The sequence below is a fragment of the Sturnus vulgaris genome, chromosome 3 (assembly GCF_052056855.1).
Source record: "Sturnus vulgaris isolate bStuVul1 chromosome 3, bStuVul1.hap1, whole genome shotgun sequence".
Taxonomy (NCBI): domain Eukaryota; kingdom Metazoa; phylum Chordata; class Aves; order Passeriformes; family Sturnidae; genus Sturnus; species Sturnus vulgaris.
In genome coordinates, this window is record NC_142245.1 from 16,288,717 (window position 1) to 16,312,001 (window position 23,285).

At 44.8% G+C, this 23,285-nt stretch overlaps 1 protein-coding gene and 1 long non-coding RNA gene across 3 annotated transcripts in view; one reads left to right on the forward strand and one right to left on the reverse strand.

Moving 5' to 3' along the window:
• Positions 1-7,656, reverse strand: part of LOC148224194 (uncharacterized) — a 29,126-nt gene extending 21,470 nt beyond the window's left edge. The window contains exons 1-2 of the long non-coding RNA XR_015802160.1: positions 7,580-7,656; positions 542-1,524 (exon numbers count right to left, since the gene is read on the reverse strand). This is a non-coding gene — a long non-coding RNA (uncharacterized LOC148224194). The remainder of the gene's footprint in view (positions 1-541; positions 1,525-7,579) is intronic.
• KCNK12 (potassium two pore domain channel subfamily K member 12) overlaps positions 7,472-23,285 on the forward strand; it is a 28,515-nt gene continuing 12,701 nt past the window's right edge. Inside the window, exon 1 of one of the 2 annotated variants that reach the window (XM_014877488.2) lies at positions 7,472-7,823. In XM_014877488.2, coding sequence (XP_014732974.2) covers positions 7,472-7,823 — 352 coding nt within the window. Of the gene's footprint in view, positions 7,824-20,646; positions 21,167-23,285 lie in introns of those variants that run through there. The other variant, XM_088161045.1, reaches the window with a different exon arrangement.

Sequence of the window (23,285 nt, forward strand, 5' to 3'; positions counted from 1 at the left end):
CCAAAGTGAGAGCAGTGGCCACACTAGACCTACAATGCATTAAAGCCACTGTAACAAGTTTAATCACTTTGCATCACTTTGATTGCATCTTTGTGAAATGACTGCAAAACGCTGCCAAACAGCTTCATTTCATTTCCCCCTAGTGCCCAGGTGAATATGGGCAGTGGCCATCTCTAAAAATAGGAAAATGGGAGGCTGAAAATAGGAGAATGGGAAGCTGAAGTTCATTTCCAGGCTAAGAAGACCAGAGATTAAAAGTACTCTGGTCCTGAATGTTTTCCCTGGCACATTTTTGCATGCTCAGTGGCAGAGCAATTGTCTTCCTTTCATAAGATGCACAAAGAATGTTTTGGTTTTACATATGAAACACCATTTACGTGGTCATAAATAACAGAAAATCTTAATCTGGAAATGTCCTTTAAAACCCTCTACATAGCAAACTGTATTTTTACTTTTTTTAAAATTTTTTTAATATACATTTCCCAGTGGCTTACTGCATTTGAAGCAAGAATGGACAGCTGTAAAATAGAGCCCTCCTCACCATGACATTCTCTTCACCTTCTGCTTCCGAGCAGGAGCTTAGAATTTGTTCTAAAGATATGTTGCTTTCCTTCTATGTGCCTGATACCTGCACAGGAATCAAAGCAAAGTCTTCAGCTGTACACTTCCACTCCAGACATCCTTGAGAACAAGCCAAGTTGTGTCAAGTTGCTTAGTCACAAGTGGAACCTGTTTATGAAAAGCTTACCGTGGTAAATGACCTCAGAGGAACATCAGCCAGCACCTACCTGAAAGAAACAAGAGGGACAAATCCAGGGCAGAAGGGACATTTTTAACCTGTTTGGTGGTAACTGACAGGTGTAATCAGCACACAATTGCTCTCTGATACTTCTCACCCTAGAAAGAAAATCTAACAGGCCAAAGGGGTTGCCAATATTTTCTTCGGTGTTGTGATCAAATGCTGCCTGTCCTGAACTTCTGTAAAGCCTCAGCCTGATGGAGTGAGTGTCAGCTTAGCTGGTTTCATTTCGGTGCCACTGGCTGGAGAGATTTGCAGGAGCTGCAGCCACAGGCTCTGTCAAATACATACAATACATTTTCAAATGGCATGAAAAAGGTGTTTGCCATTTCACAACTTTGATTCATAACTTCTTCATGCTGTCCTTGGCTTTTATGTCAACAGGATAAAGTAGACTTTCCTGCTTTGAAACGCTGTCCGCCCAGCAGCCCCATTTCCAGACCCACATTCCTGTGCTTTCCTTTGAGTGTGGAGGGAGGGTGGGTAGTGTCCTTTGCCACGTTCACCAGCCTAGCTGGGTTAAACACTCACCTGCCAAGTGCAGAAAGGGATGTGAAATGTAAGGAGGCCCCATCCCCATGAATTGTTTCCTCAGCAGCATCACGAGATTTAGGGCTGCCGGCTCCCAGACAGACATTCCTCCTCCACTTTTCACCACGCTCTGCTGCAGCAAGGCAAGTGCTTCTGGGAACAGGCTGGAGACTGGATCCCAGCTGAAAGTAGCCCTTCAAAAATAGCAATTTTTAAACTGAATCATTTTCCAAATCACACTCTAAAATTACTTCCCTTCCTGGCAAGCTCCCTGCAGCTCATCCGTACACAGGCAAGCATGGACTTAGAGGATGCAGATTTCTCAGGAGCTGCACCAATCCCATTCTGCAGGTTTCTGCATCCATCCATCCATGCATCTGTCTGTCCATCCCTCCGCTCTGTACTGTGAAGCTCAACCACAGAATACAGGGGCAACATCTCTAACCTTAACAGAGAGATTTACAAAGAGCTCTTCTTCTCTCCTCCAAATTATTGTCAAGACAAATGGCAGGTTACAGAACCTCCTATCTGGCCTTTCAGTGCTTTCAAAAACTGAGCTGTTCACTTGGAGAGCTGAAGGATGCTGACCTCTCTTCAAAGGCCAGGCCCTGGTTAGGCTGAACAAGGTGAGATCCAAAGAAAATCTGGTAACTGGTTTGTTGCCTAATAGTCTACATGAATTCAACATGAATTGTGCATTCAGAAATTACCCTTTGCAGAGTTTCTGAAATATTGCAGAGCTGCATCTTCCTGATTAGTAGAATAGTAGCTTTCCATTATTAAAATGTATTAAAAATCTCTTGCATGCCAAGCCACTGACTGAGATTTCCCTGCGCAAAGCAATAATAGAAAACAAATTAGCAAAACTAAGGCAGGAAGACCATAAGCCACCAGAGTGGAAGGTTTTCCCATAAAACATGAGATTTCATACCAAAAATTGTGAGGAAAGTAAGTCATGTGAACACTGAGCTGCCTGCACAAGACACAGAGTGCGGCTTCCATTGGCAGCACAAGCAAGTGAAAACACACTAAAGTGCTCAGGATGCTCGGAGCACTAGACAGAATCAAGCCTTCTGAAATTGGCTATTCATCAGATTTAAATTGAATGTAATTGGCAGCTCTAATTAGATCATTCTCTCTCTGAGTGAGAGCAGTCAAAGTGAGAAAGTAGTATTTAGATCACTGAGCCTCAGGAAAAATAAAAACCAAAGACCATTGCATATTCATAAATTAGCAGGAAGAAGGAAGAATCTCTGATTCAGACAGCAATTGCTTCCTGTTTCTCTTAAACCTGTGGAAATATTCTCCTAGTAAAACCATGTCTTTGGTTAACAATACTGTTTCCCTACATCCCTTAGTATCCCCTAGCAGTTGGACCTAGCAAACCAAAACCTGCGCTGGCTGACTCCTACATCTCACCCTGACTTGATTTTGAGTTCGGGAGTACAAGAAATGGTTCCCAAAGGATTCTTGAGTTTATCTCATCAGCTTTTTTGGCGCTGCTCCCATGAAAGCCAGAGTGCCTCTGGCAGAGCAGTGAAGGCTTACAGAGCCCAGCTACCTGTTTTGTGCCAAGACTCCACATGGACCACCTGCTAACCAACACATAAAATGTCTTAGTTTTCAACCAAATTGTCTGCAACAGGCAACTCATGGCTTCAAGACCTACTTATTGCTAAAAGCCTGCCTGTTTTCTCTCTCCCCTCCCTGAAAGTTCACCCTGATACAGAGAGAAGACATGAGAACACAAAAGGCCATTTGGGTCATGGGACTGGTCTTTTGCTTCAAAACCTAAAAAGTGCCTGGAGAGGGTGAGGAGACACTAGTAACATCTGAGGTTCCATGGAAACACACAGTCATCCCCAAATACTTTGTAGTTAGTATGCTTTTCATTGTCTCAATCTGTCATCACACTAAGTCAGGTCCTGGGAAGAACGCTCTATCCTAAAGTATCCAGATTTCTAACTTAAAAATTGGGCATGTTCATTTCTGTTACGCATTGTGACTGAAACCTTTGCTCACAATGCTACCAAGGTTCTGATTGCATCAACTACTAATTACCTAATCCATTTAATTACAAGGAGATACCAAAGAGACTGTCCCCTGAAATCCAGTAGGGGGTACAAGTGCAGAAGAGCACCCTCTCATTGCCTGCGCAGCTCATCAAGCACCCAGACTCACCATAAGGCCACTCACTGAAAAATTATTTCCTTGGTACATGTTACAGACAAAAACTAATTTATACAGCCCATATTGGGCATACATTTCATGTATGGCATGTTTACCTTCAGATGGTATGAGACACTTCCAAATAACTACTTGAGACATTTCCATGCCAATGTAGTGGTAAAAAGCTCCTGAATTATGTACTTGATGTTTTTTCTTGGCAAATATTTGCTGTAATAGTCGGTGGGAACGTGTGTGAGTGAAGCTTGTACTGGAACCGAGAACACAAATGTGGAGGTCTCAGTATCCCTGAAGTCGAGAAAAGTGGTCCTGCTAATTTGCTCGTAAGTCACAGTCAAAACACGGTTGAGAATTTGGAGGATTTTACCCACCAAAACGAAACAAAACAAAACAAAACCCCAAACAAACAAACAAAATCTCCACAAACTATTCCTTTTAAAGGAGTAACAGTAATTGGTCTTTTTCAGGTTTAAAATAGCATTTTAAACTTTATTCTTTAATAAAGAGATGTGATGTTTAGCAGTACGACCTATTTGCAGACAATGGTTTAATTAAACATTTAATGAGCCCATCTCATTTCTTTGCACGAGCTTCACTTTAAACTGCAAAGCTAATAATGTAAACACCACATTTTGGTTATTAAAATAATTGCTTTCACAAACACTGACCTCCTGACAAACCAAATGGCTGGTGCCATGCATACAATACTCCCACAGCCCAGGGATCTAATTTTAGCACAAAGCCCAATTTACAGCTGACCATCAGCTTTTAAAAATTTTCTAGGCAAATTGTTTTAAAGACAGTGATGTTTTCACCAAATCCCTCAAGATCTAATTCAATTATTCAAGAAAATTTAGAAAAAACACCCTTCATTTAACCATGTAACAGCCTTTTAGAGAGTTACCCAAGCAGAGGAGCAGCAGCAGCTTCAGGATGTTTCCTCAAACTCTCATATCTGGATCAGAGGCACCAAAACCATGACCTTCCTTTAAGCCACGGCTCTGGAGGATTTTTTTTATCTAGTTAGTGGAGTCTTTCTAGGAGCTAGTTACTTTGGAAAGGACCAAACATTTTCAGTGGGACTTTAATAAAACTAAAAAAAACACTTTTCCCCCCTAGCTTTATAACCAGAAAAACCTGAAGTATTTCTGCAAAATGGTGACAAATTTTCAAGACTCCAAGTAAAAAACTCTTACTAAAATGAGTTGTCAAAACATTTTGAAAATCTGTCAACAGCTCGAATTCTTAGAAACCATGATTCGGTGATGCTGGAAATACAATCTTGTCCATGCTGAAGCAGCTAAACCACGTCCCTTGCTGCTTCAGCTGAGCTTTTTTCTTCATGGAAAGTTACTGGTAGGCTTTCATATCTATGATGTGATTCCTCAGGCTAATCAGCATCCCACCAGCATCATCCTTTCCCAGGCAGGACACTTCCAGAGAGGCCACCACAGACTCCAGAGCCAGTCAGCTTCTACTGCTTGGGAACTGTCCTGTCACCCAAGGAAATGGCCAATTTTTCACTCCCCATCTAGGAGCCAACCATCCCCCATGAGGGGACAATGCATGGCATGGTGAGGTATGAGTTACACAAACTTTGCTAACTGGCTTCTCACTAAAAACATCAGGGGTCTCTCACAGTAGATGAAATTGCTGAGGGCTCCAGAGAACCGAACTCTCGTTTTTTAATGTTCCCAACAAGAAAGTCAAAAGCAGCAACAAAAACAACCAACCAAACAAATAACCCCAGTCTTACTTCCCCTGCAAACACAAAAGCACCAGGAATCTAAACTGTGATACCCATCTGCAGCAACAAATTTCCTGCAAATTCAGGTAAACTAGCTTAGCTTTGTATCATCTGACACAGTGGATCGTGTCTAATAATTCCCGGATTACCACAGTGGAAATTATTTCTAACTATAGTCATTGGCACTAAATGGCCCATCTCTGACCTATTAAGCCCTTGACCATCCATGGGAGACTTTGACTCATTTCAATCGTCTTTTGATTAGGTCTGATACACCTTCACAATGTTTTTCTGCTTTTTGTGTCCTTGAGATCTGCTATTGCTTTCCACAGCTATTGCGTTCGTGATTTATGGGTTTAATTTTTAAATTTTTATTCAGTTTTAGGGACACAACTGATACTTTGAAATAGGAGCCACTTTTTTTCTTAAGGGTTGCATGTGGTATTGGTTGCCTTGAGCACAACGGCAGATTGGAAATCTTCTTTGGTACTTCTAGACACTTTCCTTTCACCTCTACGGAACAAAATGCTTCAGCACAAAAGCAATAATGGCAAAATCCCTAAGTTCAGACATGTTAGTGGCTATCAAAACATGATACTTTGATTACAGTACTTTGTAAACTAATTAATTTCATTTTATATGTAGCCTGTTCCTAGGAAGCATAAGTGTAAACCCAAGCTATTTTCTTCACCTGACAAGTATGAATAGTCTGTTAGAAAGTGAGGAAGTTCTCCTGCTATGGATGTGGCCAAGAGAGAACTGCCAATAACGTGAAATCTCATGGCAAAGCAAAATCTCTCAGATCCAAAATAAGAAATAAATGTGTGAAGCTATGGAGAGGTTCTAGTGATGGGAAACAGCCCTTTGCTAAAAGACATCATGTAGCTACCAAGAGGCAGCAAATATTTTCCTGTAGATGAAAAGAAAAAAAAAAAAATAGAACCTAGGCTAAAATAAACCGTAAACCAGGGCACAAGCTCCCATCCCAGTGAGACTGACACTGGCAACTGTAAATTATGGGGAGCATTTCTTCCTCCAAGCCCAGATCTTTCCTACACATGTTATCAACCCCTACAGGGTTTGCAGGACTGGCATCACTCCCATCCTCTTTGCAATACCTTATCAGTGAGACTTCTCATTTTATTTTAAAAATACGAATGTAATTATTTACTTCAAGTCTCCCAGGAAAGGACTGCAGTTCTTACTGCAACATAACAGACAAGAAAGGCTACAGTGTTTGCCAAGGCAAACAGCGAAGACAGAATCCAACATCTTAGGCGGGGGAAAAAATCACCTTTCAGACACTAGCTAGGATTAAATGGGCATTTGGCAACGAATCCAAAATGTATCATTTTCTTGAGTCTACCTCTGTGGAGTCAGATCAGAAACAACGATCTAGAAAGGTCTGAAATTGAGTAATTAGCGCTCCACCGACACCACCAACTCCCTCACAAACACCGTGTTGGCACGGGGCGCAGAGGAAAGGTTTTGAATCCAAGCCACCCCCGCAGCGGCCAAGGCGCATCCCACACATGGCGAGGGACCGGCGCGTTCGCCGCGTCCCCCGTGCCCGGCCGGTCCCGCGACGGGAGCGGAGAAGCGGAGACAAGCGGGGAGAAGCGGGGAGAAGCGGAGAGCGGCGGGCAGGGCAGGGCAGGGCAGGGCGGCCCCGTCCCGCCCCATCCCTCCCCCGGGCCGGGCGCGGCGGCCCCCCGGGGGCGCGGCAGCGGCGGCTCCAGCGGCCCGGCCCGGGCGGGCGGCGGCAGCGGGGCTGCGGGAGCCTCCCCGCCGGGGATGCGGCTCCCCGGGGGACGCGCCGCACGCTCCCGCCCTCCGCCCGCCGTCGACCGGGCGCCGCGCGGAGCCTCCGCCTCCGCCTCCCCGCGGCGTCTCCCCCGCGGCGGGGCCGCCGCCGCCGCCGCCCCGCATGGCCAGAGCGAGCCGGCCGGTGCGCGCCGCCCAGCCCGCGCCGCAGCAGCCCGCGGCCCCGGGGCCGAGGGCGGGCGGGCGAGGCCAACGGCCCCGGGGCGCCGCCGTCGCCAGGCGGGCGGGCAGCCCCGCCGGGGGATGACTCAGAGCCGCGGCCCCTGCAGCGAAGCCGCCGCCGCCGCCGCCGCCGCGCCGGGCTCCGCGCAGCGCCGCCCCATGCCCGCGCGCCCCGCCGGGGGCCGCCCGCCGCCCGCCGCGCCCGCCGCGCCGCGCACCGGATGATGCCCCCGCGGGGGGCGGTGGGCTCCTGCCGCCGGCGGCGCCTGGCGCCCTTCAACGAGGACAACGGGCGCTTCTTGCTGCTGGCCGCCCTCATCACGGCGTACCTGAGCGCCGGCGCCACCGTCTTCTCGGCCCTCGAGAGCCCGTCGGAGGCGGCGGCGCAGCTCCGCTGGAACCGGACCCTCCACAACTTCAGCCGCATCTTCAACATCAGCCTGCCCGAGCTGCGCGCCTTCCTGCGGAGCTACGAGGCGGCCATGGCCGCGGGCATCCGCGTCGACGCCCTGCGGCCCCGCTGGGACTTCCCCGGCGCCTTCTACTTCGTGGGCACCGTCGTCTCCACCATAGGTGAGCGCCGCCCCGACGGACCCGCGGCGCAGACCCGCCCGTCCGGGGGATGCCGCGGCCCCGGCCCCGTCGTTATAGCGACCGAAGTTTGGGGAGAGGCGCCGCCGCGTTGCTGTGGCAACCGGGGCTTCGCAGCGCGTCCGGGTCCCTCTGTCCCCGCTGCCCTCCCGTCCCGGGCACCGTCCCGGTCCCACCGCCCCCCCTCTCTCTGCACGGAGCCGGAGACCGGCGCTGCTCCCGCCCCGTTCGCAGGAGCGCCGGCCGTCGCGGCTGCGGGAGCCCCGTCCCTCCCCAGCAAACTTGTGCTGCCGGCGGCTGGGCCGCTTCGTTCCGCCGGCCCGAGGGAGCGAACGGGACCGGCGGCTGCCGGGATGCGCCCGCCGGGAGAATGGCTCGGTGCTGGGAGAGGCGGCGCGGGGACCGGCAGCAGCGGGCAGGTGGAGATGCTGAGCGAGAGCCAGGCTTTCGCCGCGCCCGGCCACTCAGCTTGGTACCGGCTTTAACTGCTGGCAAACTTTGGATGTGGATGTGTCTTAAAGACTCAAGGCACACCAAGTCGTGTGTCTTCCAGCTGTAGCACAATACAGTGTTCTCAGTGTATCTCTGCAGCCGGCTGCAGTTTTTTACGTCCCGTTGGTGTTTAGGAAGAGCAGCGCTTTGTAAAGCAAATTATGAGTTTTAGTGGGAGGATTTTTTTTTTTAACTCTGTGGCTATCTACTACTTTTGGACTATTGCTTGAAAAACCCTGTCCCTGAACACAAGATCTTAGCGGTCTTAACTCTGCCGGTTTTTAAGTTATGTTAGAAGCCAGGTGTCTTCTGAGCATAAATGTCATGTTTTCCCTTTATTGTAGAGGAAGAAACTCACAGCTCATTATTGCTTTTACGTTCAATAGGTATGGAAAATGTTTTATCAATAGTGACTAATCCATATAATGGTGTCGGGATGGTGAGTACAGCAGTGTTGCCAGGTATTGTTACTTTTTGCATTGAAGAATCCAGTTAACTTTTGCTTTGCAATTATATTTGGTAGCCCAGTCATTAAAACATAAAATAGATCATTTTGACTGATCAGAATGAAGGAAAAAGCCAATGTTTTAACAAACCCATTCTTTCATTACACCTGCTGTGGGAAACAGAAATCTTCAGGTGATGTGTAAACGCATTGCTTCCCTGCCAACTCTGGCTTTCCCTCTCTGAGGTTATTGAAATGTAAAATGTTTCCTCTTGCTTTGCATTTCCAGCTCCACTTCATTGCCCCATCTGCAGTCATTTGTACCTGGGCAGGGGAACTGAGGAACTCAGCAGGGGGTTTTGCCCTGTGTAAATGGCAGAACCAAGAGTTGTGCTTCTCATATTCCTGTAGCCCCAACCGAGGGCAGTGCTCTCTCCTTAGAGTCAATAATGTCACATCTCACATGCTGAGGTGGAGGCTGAAGACTGTTTTGGTTTTTTTCTAATGTGCAGCAAAGGCTGGATTCTGACAAGTGTTTCCCAAATCGTACCTTCTCTTGGAATGCTCCCTGCCAGTGCATACTCCTGGATTACTTACAGTGCTTGGTGTGGGTTCAGAGAGCCGTAGAGCAAGGCTTTGCTGGGAGTGAGGAGATGCAGCAGAAGGTGTCTGGAAGCGAGGCCGAGTTGTGCCTGTGGGCACAGCAAAGGCTGTGGCAGAGCTGCTGTGCTGGGGTGCCAAACTGCACAGCCTGGCAGGAGCAGTACCAGCATCCCGAGGCTGCTGCGCTCCATCCGGGCATGGCTTTTACCAGCTACGTGTACAGCTCCTGCAGATGAAGAGGAGCTGCTGCCTCCACCTCAGTTCTTCTCTTCGTGTGCCTCTTCAAGCTGCTGCAGCTTGTAGAGGCAAAGCCCACAGCGAGCTCAGCTGCAGCAGGGTTTCTTCCACCACACAGTTGTATTCGGTTATTTTTGGCAGTTCCGCCCAGCAAAAGCAGGAAACCCCAATGAATTAACTAGTTGTTCCACTAAAACACAACGCTGTGCTCTCAGTCAAACCGGCACAAATCTGTCTGGCTTGTGGTCCCTGCACGGGAGAAACCAAATGGCAGGACAGCCAGATGTCACCTGGGTGAGCAGTTCCAAAGCCATTCTTTCAAGGTGTGTTTTTCCCTCCCAGCCAGTTCATTTATGTACCTACCCACCTGGATTACCTTTGATTCCACTATCAGCTCACATACCACGTTATCCTGGCTCTGAGCAATTTGATTTGCTTTTGTGTCGTGCTTAATTGACAAGAACGCTGTTTTTACCCAACCTTGCCAAGAACTACCAGACAAGCAGAGTCAAAACAGCTTGCCTTCCTCAACAGATTCATCAGCTACATGTGTCAAAGCAACTTTATTACTCCAGCTAAACACACCACTATCCTAGCGAGGTGATGGAAAGCTTCTTTACTGCTTAACAAACAGCAAGCATACTTGGGTATGGGTAAATCACCCACAGGTTACTCAGCTTCTCATCTGTAGAAGATTCCAACTTGCAGGAATCTAGCTATGTCTTTCCAAGCCCTTGCTCTGTTCTCAACAGTTTTAATAAAACTACCAGATCTTTCACATTAAGCATTGAAATACAGTCATCCAGGGACATGGCTGCAAGTTCTCCTGGAGTTTGTGTAAGCTGAGCTGAGAAAGACTCCAGTTCTTCATCCGTCTGTGAACACAAGAGTTAGGAATAGCCAGGTTGGGAGAGAGCTGTTCCATCCATGCTCCTTGAGCAGGACCTTTGCAGAGACAAGCAGCTGCCATCTCTTAGGTGCCTCCTTGGCTGTAGCTCTGCAAGTCCTTAATTCTTCAGGGACACAATCAGTCTAGGTGAGAAACATTTAATGGGGTCTTTAGGAAGTGGGAGTTGAAATTCTAATTTTAAAGCATTTTCCTGAATAGCCCACAAAGTGTGTCTTACTCTTGATAGCACTCTGGACACTCAGTTTTTATTACTGTATTGTTTGTGCTTGAATAATGAAATGTGGAGTCTGTTTTCATTAGACACATCTGGATTTTCACAGCTATGTAAGAAAATCATTTGGTCTAATTTCTGATTGCTTGCTGTTGGACTACACCATCTATTCAGTCATTATTTTGCATTCTGAAAGGTACTGGGTTTCTAGGCAATTATTATGATTTCTTTAAGGAGCAGCTAGGTGAAATTTATTCTTGGTTCTTTGGTGTAACTGACTGTAGACTTTGGTTTTCAGTTGAATTTTTTCCTTCCCTCCACAAATGCAAACCACCTATAGTACCCAGCACTTTCTTAAAGACTGGAAACAAAAGTATAACTCAGACCAGATTTCTTCCTGGTAAAATGTTACAGATGCAGGCATAATCAGTCCTAGCTTTCCCCATATTCTGGTAGCAGTGACTTACTCTGCCTAGCACACCAGGCAACTCTGGAATGCCTGAAGGTCTGGATTTCTGACTCAATCTATGAGTCTAGACTTTGTACCCAGATTTTTTTCCTCTCTTATGTGTTAGAATAAACCTTTACTAAACAGGTGCCTGTATAGTAAAACATTTTGAAACATAGACCCATTAAAATTGGATTCTAAGCTTCTTATCTGTAAGTATATGTTTCAAAAATCAAGTGATAGAAGATACTAGAAATCCATATCAGGCATTAAAAAATGAGGTCAACTGAAGTACTCTGACATACCAAAATGATTTTTCGACATAATGTTTTTTAATAGCACCTTTACTGTGGGCAGATGATTTTGAGATGGAACATATCTGGGTTAAGTGTGCTTGAGAAGTTCTCCTGGGAAGAAGAGATGCAGGAATCTTCGCTCTGTGCAGCTGTGCAGAGGTTACAGGTGTTGGGGGCACAGTGTGTAGGAGTGAGAAGGACTGTTCATACTTGCCTTATTCCTGAGGTATCCTGTTAAATGACTCAATATTCCTGTGGACTGACTCCTCCACCCAAAGGGATGGGGCATGCTCTGCTCTTAAGAGACACAGCATTCTGTGTTTTCTGCCATCTCCCTGGCTTTGGCAGCTGTTCTCTCCTTGCTTAGGATGCCAGCTAGGTCAGACCTTCTCTCTGGGTCCTCTGTAGGGACCAAGCATACTCGGGAGCATTTCTGCTTGTGCTCCACAACCTAAGCACCATAACCACTCACTTTTGAAATATCCTCTGGCTCTGTATCATAGTCTCGTGAGAATATCTGTCAGTCCAGATGTTCTGGGGGTGATAATTTAATGGAAGTGATCTGCAAAGCACATTTGGACAGGTCAGTAAGCACAGGTGAGACGCTGGACTGCACTGCCAGGAGCCAGGGGCTGAGCCTGTGAGAGCAGACACTACAGAGGATAATTTGGGAAGAAATCCCACAAATAACCAAGATGGTCTGAAGGTTTAAGGGGTACATGTATTTGTCCCATCTTCTTCATTGTTGTATTCCAGGATGTGAATCAGAGCTGCAGCCACAGGAGGTTCTGGCTCTGCTCTCCCTGAATGCAGCCTCGCTGTCTATAGGGCCAACCCTACCAAAAGGTGACAGCCAAACCAAGGTGTGCACCTGATAAGCAGCAGTGTTACCTTCCCAGGGCTCTGCAGTTCTCTGGGGTTTGTACAGACAGCTTTTGCAGAGGTTTCAGGTTAGGGGGGAGTTGCCTCCAGAGTTGACCTTCTTAAAGTCAAGAAATAATCAAACAAAACCGAATGAGAAAGCAGCTGGAAGAGCCAGTAGTGTTATTAAGCTGCAGTGTCAGGTTATTTGTCTTTGCCATCCTATACACATCCTGCAGGCAGAATGAGAGTGTGCTTCAGGCAGATCTGATTCCTTTGGTGCATGTCATATTTTGATCAATGTGCTGGTGGATTTCTGAGAGTTATTTTCTCACTCGGGTAATCTCGATAAAGAACAGAGAGCAAGAGGCTCAGAGGGCAGCAGGTCAATGGTCAGCATATTTCTGTGGAGAGTTCTGATCCTACACTGATTTTCCTCAGATGAAGAACTGTCACCATAGCAATGTTTTCTGCTTGCCATAGCTGCATGGGAGTATTAACTTCTTTGGGTACTCCTAATACCTAAGTGTGTGGGCATAGGTTGGGTGCTCCAAGCAGAAAAGTCACCTAAATCACCGCTTGCTTTCTTGTAGTTGAGAGCAGCAACACAAAGCTTTACTTGGAATACATCCATGTAATTGCACAGGTGACTTGAGGAGACCCCACTGAAGGGTCATGATTAAATCATTTTGATCCTAAATTTGTTGGGATTTTATTCAAGCAGGCAAGAGGGAGGAACCCAAATACATGAAATAAAACCCTTTCTGAAATAAAAAAAGATTGTGAAAAATACTATTTTAATTTCAGTTCTTCTTAGGGCTTGCCTGCCCCTTTAGGGTTATGCCAACCACAGAAAATTAAGCTTTCACTGTGCTTTGGTCATGTAAACTGAATGATCTCTACAAAGCATTTCAGTTCAGATCAGTTAATCTAAGCATTTCAGGTGTTTCTTTAATATTAAGCCCTAGCTAAATGTTTCAAAACATTAACATCAGTAACTGATGGAGAAGTCAAGGACAAAGACTTCTCAAAGATTTCACTTCTTTTTCACTTCTTTTTTTCACTTCTTTTCGCCATGGCTGTGGAGTTTGAGGTGCTCAGCTGGAGCACTGAAATGTAAGGTCTCCAAATTAAATGTCAAGCATCACAGCTTCATAAAGCAGTCATCCAAAAACCAAATTTTGCCCAGCACTACATGAGATGTGGACCAGCATCTCAGAAGTCAAGGGAGATTTTATACTGACTTACGAGGTGCTGGTTTGGGTTCTAAACAAAGACCAGCTGGAGTTTGTAATCATGGATTCTCCGTTTTTGCAGCCTTCAGGGTGCCTCTAGCTTTGGTCATTGAAGGAGCAATGTCTGCTTAGCAAACACGTACCTGCTGCTTAGCAGAACATTGCATTTGCTCTTCAGTTACAGTCCTGCAAATACCTCTCTTTTAGTTTCCTAAGCATTTAAAGAGCTTGTAGATGTGATTGCAAACTAGACACTGATGTGCCAAAGCACCCCTTTGACAGCTCTCCATCCACGTGTGGCTCCAGCCAGTCCGTCTCTATTACCAAGCAACCTCTCTGTAAACCAGCTATCATGCCTGTGGTAGCTGCAAGGGATCATAATTACTGGGCTTGTCAGCTGCCCTGTTTGCTGCAGGCTCATAAAGCCAAATCCTACTTGAAACTCTATGGCCTGTGTTCCTGTGAAGCCCTGCCCGTCCCTGGAATCTTCCCCCTCACTTTGTTCTCCTTGGGATATTCCCCTTTCCTTCTCATAAAGCTTATCTACTGCTGCCTGCTCACCTGCCTTTCCCAGCCTGAACTTCTCCAGCTTTTTCTGCCTTCCCCCAATTAGTTTGCTCTTCTCTACTGGTGATTTGTTTGCTTGATTAACTCTCGAATATTTGTTTGATGTCTTTACAGTCTTCCATGTTAAGAACTACCAAAGAAGTCAGAAGTAAAGCTTTAGAGTTTCTCTCTGCTCCTCATCACGCTCGTCCCCTTTCCCTGGTGTTAATCCTGCTATTGACCCTCATTTCTTTTTCAGTTTGTTTCTTCCTTTTCTGATTGTCTTCAGTTTGACACAGATCATAGGCACGTCATCATATTTTCTCACTTGTACCACAGGGTCATCTTTGCCAGCACACTGCCTTGTTTTTATGCAAGCTTTAACTGCTCTTCATTGTGGAGAGAAGAGGAAAACAATTACAGGGTAGTTCTGTTGACAATTAACTTTATGTAACATTACCTACTGCTGGCGGTGTGCTGGAAAATACAATGTCATTTCTTTATTTTAATGAATGCAGGATTACCTTATCTTTGAAGCTGTTAAGTCAAGGAGAATTTTGCCTCTTGCCATAGTAGTATCAGGGTTAGAGCAACAGAAAAACAGCTCGGAACATTTCATATGCAATTTTTAGACTGAAACAGCTTGGTAATATTGAAAACATAGCCTTTGGCCATGATCTGAATAAGCCTTGCTTACCTATATCAAAAGACTCTGTTTTCATAGTGTGTCAGCACCAAGTGCTTATCTGAGGGCATTTTGGGAAAAGATATTTAAGGACAAAAATTAGGGTTCATGCAGGTGAACATTTGAAATGTGAAAGTCCTCCTGAGCACAATAAATGTTTGAAGTGATAATAAAAACCTTTTGCGAATAGAAACGCTCTATTATAATCCAAGGGGCAATTTCATAGCAATCCAGACAAATAAAACACCTCCTCAGTAGCCTGCTTCTGCTGAAGTCAATAGCAGGCCAGTCTGCAGAGCCTTAGGAAATCCTACCATATAGGTACTTTATTGGCACACCAGGTTTATAAAACAAATGCACTTGTTATTACCATGTAAAATACATCCCCTGAGCTCAATGGGTCCGTTGATGGCACTGGCTGGTACACCTAGACATGAGAAGGTTTCAGTGCAATCTTTCTTGAATCAAATGAGAAGCAGAATGAAAATTAAATCTAATTGCATTAGACGAGGCAAAGCATTAGCAGCCTTTACAAGTAATTAAAGCTTTGGAGTGGGATAAGATAAGAAATTGAATGGTTTGATGTTAACATATGGGATTACTTATTGTGAGTGAGGCAGTGCTATTGCTCGTGTTTAAAAATCCATGGTAGGTGCATGAAAAAAGCAGTAATACCTTGAAAACAGCTGTAGCCCCACAGCAAGTCCTCACTGGATTTTAACCTTTCTGAGCTTGCTCCATTGCAGCTTCTTCCCTTCAGAAATTATTGGCCAAATGTTTCCCAGTCGTTCTCAAGTCTTACACAGGCACATTTAATCACGGCAGAAACTGCAGCTAGAAAAAATTCGCCCATGTGAGAGCTGAGTGTAGAACTAATTCAGTAAATTTCAGTTAAAGGCAGCTAAAATGCCTTTGGTTATTCATCATTACATGTTCTGTCATCTTGTTGCCCAGCCTGAGCTTTGTGCAAGGAATACATTTCTCTCCTGAGGTCAAACAAAAAACAGAGTGTCACTCATGCTCAATGTGCGTGCAGTCAGGTCTGCTTTATGCCCAGTGGAAATAGGAGGGAGTGATGGCAGTGTAAAGGTCTTGAATCCAAGTTGTGAGTTTCATGAGAAAGGCAGAAACAAGCTGTTTGATATGATGATTTGTTCGTTTTCAAAAACTGCTACTGGCAGAGCTGAGAGGACCAGGAAAATCTCAGATAAACTCAAAAGCTCAGAATTGTCTTGGTAATGCTGCAGAGTTGTTCAGTATCATTAAAAATAGTCAAGGGAAATGCATACTAAGGAGGGAAGAGTTAAATGAAGAAGTAGAAAATGGGAAATAACTGGTTAGTCAGCAGTCCTGTCACCCTCTATTTCTGTTACAGTAACTTAAAATCGGGTCTTTGTGCCTTCATGAATGAATTGGAAGAGCTGCCCGAGCAAAAAGATATGTGAGAATTTGCTTCTTTGCTTTCAGCTGAAACATCTTTAAAAAAGGGACCTATGAAGGTATATTTAAACCACTAAGAAGTCCAGAGAGGTTTATCAGAGTTTTTCTCATTAAATTGTAACTGTAGAAGTTTGTACAAAGATTTGAAAAAAAAAAAAAGGCTTAACAGTGGAAAGGATGTTTTAATGTTTAGGGCCTTTTTATCCTTTGGGTACATCTCTATAGGCAAACTCTTTGTAAAGCAGAGTAGCTGAGACAACTATCAAGAAACAGATGTTCTCTGAACACCTACCTACACAGACACCAGTGGCAGAAGAAAAATATGCCACAAGTCTGTGGTTTAATCCAGTCAGAAGTACAACCATTGAACAGCCTTTCCCATCTCTAAGGCTCAGAATGCCCATGAGTGACATCTTCTTTTATCAGACTTCTTATGTGAAATTTATTGTGAAATCACTTGTGAAATTTAGATAATGCCGTTTCTTAGCCCGAAAGGAGAAGTACTGTGAGATGTACTGGCACTGAAGTGACAGTACGTGTGCAAGTGTTCTTTAGAAGCCAATAATATCTCAAGAATGTAACAAAATTTGGATGCCATTCTTTTTCACTTGGAGTTCAGAAAAAAAAAATGGCTTAACCTTGGGTGTACATAGACATCTGAAATGCAGCTGCAAGTTTCAGTAAACAGCAAAAGCATGTGTGGATGGTTTGGAATGACAGGGCATAAGCTTTTCTCTGTTAGGATGTTGCTTAGATACATGATTATCCACACAAAAAAACATTCTCAAAAAATACAGGGAAATAAGAATGGAAGCAGCTTTAAAGGATGAAAAATTATGATTGCAATGGAATTCTACTTTTGAAACAGTGTTCACCTAGAATCATCAGCTGCATGAAGACTTTAGGAAGGTCAGAGGAGGTGGCAGTGTACAGCTTCAGATTTTGGACACGTTAAGAGTGAGAAGGAATTGATTCTTGGGGTCCATGAGCTTCACTATCATCTATACCCATGGTTACTTAGACACACTTCATATATTTCTTGGTTATCATGCTTTTGTTTTCAGTGTATTTATAAAAACAGTTACTCTAAATGTTTCCTCTGTGTGATGGTCTTTCAGAAACCCTGTGTTTTAGGTGATACAGGGCAGTGCAGTAAGCCAAGGCAGATGCTTCTTCACACAACCTGGATTATGAGCAGGGGTTTGATACACCCCCTGACAGCTCTTAATGCAAGAGTGTGAAGACCCTAAGCCTGTAGTGCAAAGGGGGGTTTTTTTCACGGTAATACAACTTTGTCAAACAACTGTGGAGCATGTGGGATATATTTTTCCATTATTAACACAACCACCATTTCAGAAAAGATTATAGCAAAATGGTTTTCCCCAGCTGTTAGGATAAGAAAAGAAAACAAGCCAGAGGCAGGACCCTGCAATCATCAGGTGTGGAGGCAGCCACAGGAAGCAGCCCTTAGCTACTGTAGATCAGTGTACAAGGAGACAGGCTGACACCAAAAGAAAGAACATTCTGCTCTCGTCCATGTTTTCTGGAAGTCCTTTTTGTGAGGTGGTTTAGGACTAATTTAGGCAACACTAACCAATATTCTTTCTGTTTTAACAAGCCATTAGAGTGCTTTGGCTGTGCCAAGGGGCAAAGTAACTGACAAGACAGGAAGGCACTTAGTAGCATCTTGCTGAAGATTTGTCTAAGAAAGGCAGCATAAAATGAAGAAAATAATTTCAGTCTTGATTTTTATGACTGTAAACCATAAACTGGCCCCAAGAGTTTAGCAGACAAGAAGATTATATTATTTATAAGAACAATAAAACCTTAAGTATTGAAAGAATGTTTATGAACAATATGTTAATAGAGAAGGGAGATTGTCATGCCACAGGACACGTCCATCCCTTTACAGTCAATTCAGCAAGAATAGTGCCAGTTTGTAGGTCCTGAGTTTCTTTTTCTCTGTGTAGTTTGAATTCCTTTTCCTGATTTTCATCCTTCTTTGAGCTTTGTTCTCCACCATCTACTTTTAGGAGAGGCTCCCTCTCCCTCATTCGAAACCATGTTCTGTTGCAGTAGGATTAGCCAGAAAACTGAACATAAGCTTGCCAAAGATTTTGAGCCTCAAGCCTGTGACTCTCCCCATGTATTCCCTCTTCAGGGGGGCCTGCTTATCAAGACCTTGGGCCAGAGCTGCTGCTCAGCTGGCTACACTGATGGCTTGGCTCAAGTCAGTCCCCATTTGCTTGTACAAGGTGTATAAAGAGCAGCTGGCCCCAGCCAGGGAGCCATAAAACTGATTTAGAGACACTTCTCCTTCTTCCTTGACTTGGTTCTCTGCCAATGCAACTTTTGGCAGACCTCCTTCTATATTTATTGGGTTTTGTCTTTAGGATAATGGCACGTAGTAGTGAGCAGGGGTGGACTTGTTTAGTTGGTCTTTGGTGTGCACTTCCTTTGCAGGCTATACACAGAAAGGGAAACATGCAGTAAAGCTGAGAAAAAAAGCTTGCCTACTTGTGCTGAGTGAGAAGAGCAAGAATACTGCTGCTGGTGGTGAAGCTGAAGCCCCAGCGTTTATCTTTTTAAGGGCCATGTATCACTCAAACATGCAAAAGTTAGGCCACTTGAGCTGATAAATGTGCCCACTGAGTACCCACTAGAGACTGAAGATCTTTCTTGGAAAGCACAACTTGAAGGTGTCAGCTTAGAAAAAGACACTTGGGAAACCTGCTGTGAGGAGAAGTTAAACATCCACGAGCAGCCAGGTTTTGAGGAGGTTATTCCTCTCTCCTTCCCTGAGGTTTCTTTGGGGTCACCCCCAGTGCCTTGGTCAAGGCACAGTACCTCATCGAGGTGGTAACAGTTGAGGGTTCTGAGATGAAACTTTGCCTTTTTTCCTCTCAGTCCAGCATATCCTTCACCCTAAATACATTACTCAGGCTGCATCACACGTGACAACTTCTCCTTAGGTTGTGGGGTCCCCTTGTCACCCCCCTGACATTGCCAGGTATCAGACCTGCATGGCAGCACCTCTGCATGCAAGTACTCTGTGTCTGGGGTCACTCTTCACATTCCCATTTTCAGGGGATTTCATGAGACAGGTTTTCTTGCAGCTTATCCTTCAGTTGGCTGCCTAGCCCCCTTTACAGCAGAAGAGGTCCTTCATCACCATCTCCCATAGAAAATTTCCTCTTCACAGCACGTTGAATCCCAGCATCACAGCCCCCAGCACCTCTGGGTACCTCCACAGCACTTTCCATCACACCACTCTCTCCAAGGAGCCTCTTACACATCATTCCCATGAGAGAGCCTCTCAGGACATCCTGCTGGTCTCCAGGGATGCCTGTGGGAATTGCACTCCCCTTGCCTATGTGCTGAAAGGATCAGGTGCCAGAGAAGCAGGGGAGCCCCAGCACCCCTGCCTTGATGGAGCTGCCCTGCTACTTCCCAGCTGTGGCACAAGGTGCTCCTGCCCAACCCTGTCTCCTGTCCTCACCCAAGTCACAGTTGGCAATAATTTTGGCTTCATCTTTGTCATTCACTTCTACAGACTTCCCTCTTAGTCTCTTTTTATACCTTTCACATGTACTTGGCAACTTAAAAACTATTTATTATTTCACCTTTTGATTGTATAATGTAATTGCTACAAATTTAGTCTCTTTTTTTTTTCCCCTAAGGGAAGCTTATCTTATTTTAGGCATACAATTCTTTTTAAACCCAACATACATTAAAGAGGAATGAATATGTGGCCATGACCTTTTAGCCTGTGGTTTAAAGCATGGCCAGCAGAGAAATGCCAAGGGTGATTGATTCTGGTGCTCACTGTTGTAAGGAGTCACAGCTCTTTGGATAACCAATAACCCAATCACCATTGTGTGTAAATACAATAAAATCAGTACTGCAGAAAGCTTGTAAATAATTGTCTGAAACTCTTTGAAACTCCTTAAAGTTCAATTAATCATCTCCTGGCTCTGTTCTGCCAGCGTGGCTCCTTTTGAGTAGCAGTTCTCTCAAACACCTGACTGATGTTTCACAGGTGGAAATGAAACAAGGAGCACCAGCAGAGACATGGGTGGTTTTTAACTACATTCATTAGGCTTATCATGGTGCTCTTTCTTGGATAATGGATAGATGGAATGATTATGGAGCATGGTAACTCAGTATTTTCTCCATGCAATATCTGCCCCAGTACATGGGTCACCAAGGACTGCAAGCTTGTGTATGATAGAGGTTAGGCCAGCCCTAAAAACTGCAGTTGTATCCCGTTTATTCAGAAATAGCAAGGGTCCAACTTAAAGGGCCTTAATTCACACGGTGGTGGACAGATCACTGCTGTTCAGGAGGTGTTTGCAGATAGTAATCTGAATAAGATCAAATGAGATTTCACAGCAACTTTTATATTAAAGGCTTTGCAGTAGAAAAGCTCTAAAAAATTTACTGTTTGAGCCCAAAGGGGGGTATTTTAGTGAAGCAGGTTGAGAAAGATGTTAAAGGGAAAGTAAGTCTCATTTGTAGTCTGAAAATGCGGAGCTGGTTGGAAGAACTGACTTGTAGTATTCCCACTCCCTGGGTAAAAGCTCTGGATGCAGCAGTTTTCTCAGCTCTGAGCTGTGACCCTGTATCCAAGGCAACTGTTGCTGGATGTTAGGTGGTAAGGAGCTAGAGAATAAATGAGAGGCAGTTGTAAAATATACAGGTATGATTCTCAGGGGAAATAATGATGGAATGCTAACAGATGGGAAAGGATGGAAGGAAGCACCAGAACCCAAACATGGGATTCAGACTAGGATGTTTAGTTCTTATATACGTGTATAGTATGGTTTATGTGTTGGGGAAGACCAGCCAGGACTATTGGAGAGCTATGAAGCAAAGCAAGTGTGGAGAAGACAGGAAGCAGGAAAACATGAAAATTGGTATCTCTTTGTTTCTCTGTCTGTGTTCTGTAACCTCCATCTCTTAGCCTTTATGTTGCCAGAACTTCTTTCCCTCTGGAAGCAGCATTCTGGTTATGGTTGTTTCTCTTGTTTATCTCTGGGGAACCGTCTGTTTAAAAGGTTACTTTCAACCATTTTAGTTTCTTTTTATTTCCTTAAGTATAATACATGACGGTTATATAGTGGTATAGAGGTGATGCTACTCTGATGATCTAAGTGCTGTTTCACTCTGGGATTTCAAATTACTGCTCCAGTGTGCTGACCAGCTGTGTGAGTGAAGTCTGTGGCAGGACACCTGCATAAGAAGAACTGGGGTGGCTGAAAAAGGCAGGGACACATTATGCCCTTTCTTGTGTTGTTTTTTGTGTCTTTCTTGTGTTCAGTTTTTGAAGTGACCAAAACTTTATTGCATCTCTGGGTAAATATGTCTTTACTGCTAAACTGTCACGCCCTTTAATCTTAAAATATGATAAGACAAGGTAATTGCCAAAGTAATTTGACTGAGAGGAGAGCTCACAAGTACTAAAGCTGCTATTCCTTTGTCTTCTGGCATCAACCATCTCTTACTCATAAGAAAGTGGGTAAAAGAAAAGAAAGCAAGAGCAACAGGAAGCATATGTCACAAGTTTGCCCATCTGTTCTACCTCTTGAATCCATCCCTAGCTTAAGTAATTTAAAACTCCAGATGAGCAGAATTGTAACCACAAAGCTGTTATGCAAGTCAGGATGAGGGTCTCATTAAATGCCAGCACTTAACCATGAGAGGCTGCTGAAGAAAGTTTATATCAGCTCATCTCCACTGGTTTTCTTTGGGGAGGAGAAATATAAACCAGCTGACATTAATGCTGCCATAGAGTATCTGAAGTGGTGGGGCAGAACTGGTATGAGGGAGGTTCAGACATTGTATCTGAGCCACACAAAGTTAACCCCAAGGCACCTGTAAAATATATCTCAGGGGCATGAAAAACACAAAGTCCTGTTGTTCTTTTTTCCTTGCACTGTTGGAAGCATAGGCAGTTCTGGATGAGTTTGCTTCATCCAGCCATCATGGTGTTCTTAGCCCTGGGCGAGGGCTGAGCCCAGAGATGAGGTACAGAACATACCAGGACCAACTCCTCAGGCTGGGGTGACAGCAGGGGACAAACACAGCTGGCAGAGGAAGACCCTGCTTGGAGAGCCCGTGACTGATCCCTCAGCCAGCTGGTGACCTAAGGGATGTGTTTTAGTGGTGCCTTGGCAGTGCTGGGGTAACAGTTGGACTCAATGGTCTTAAAGGTATTTTCCAACCTAAATGATTCAGTGTTTGCCTGGCCTCATTTTTTGCCTGTTTTATGTATTTCTTAGCATTCTCATTGCTGTGATGTGCCCTTTCACCTTGTCTAGCTACATACTGAATTTTGGTAGCATTTTGCTTCAGAAAATTTTGATGAAACAAACAGCCTCAAAAATACAAAACTTCACCACTTCTCTTGAAGGATCACCAGGAAATACTAAAAGGCTTCAGCACATTTACAGCTTGATCCAAACTGTCGCTATCTTTCTTTTTTTTCCTAATTAATAAGTGTGTCTAGCCATATGTGTGACAATAAACCCATTTATTTTGATGGTAACGTTCACATGCTTGCTGTGAAGCACATGCTCAAGTGCTTTGCTGACAAGGCACAGGCGAACAGATGCCTTCTCCATAACGAGTTGGCTGTGTATCCCTAGCTGGCAACCACAACAGCTCCCCAGCTCCTGCTGAGGACCAGGCACTTTTGGATATTCATCATTAAATGAGAAGACTCCTGCTAGCAGCCAGCCCCATCCAGAGAACAGGTCCACCCCACAGGGAAGAAGGAGCTTCACAGAGGCCATGGCAGGCTTTGTGAGGTCTGCTCAAAGGTGGTCTTGTTAATGCTACAAAATGGAGAGGTGGTGGGTCCAGAAAGCAAAATGTAATGTCCTCTTTGGAAATATTTTCTGGTAAATATTTTGCAAGTTTTTCACTGGCTTTTACACAAAATACTCTTTTTACAATGATGCTTTTGATCATAAAATCATAGAATGGTTTGGGTTGGAAGGGACTTGAAAGGTCATATATTCACATGGGCAAGGA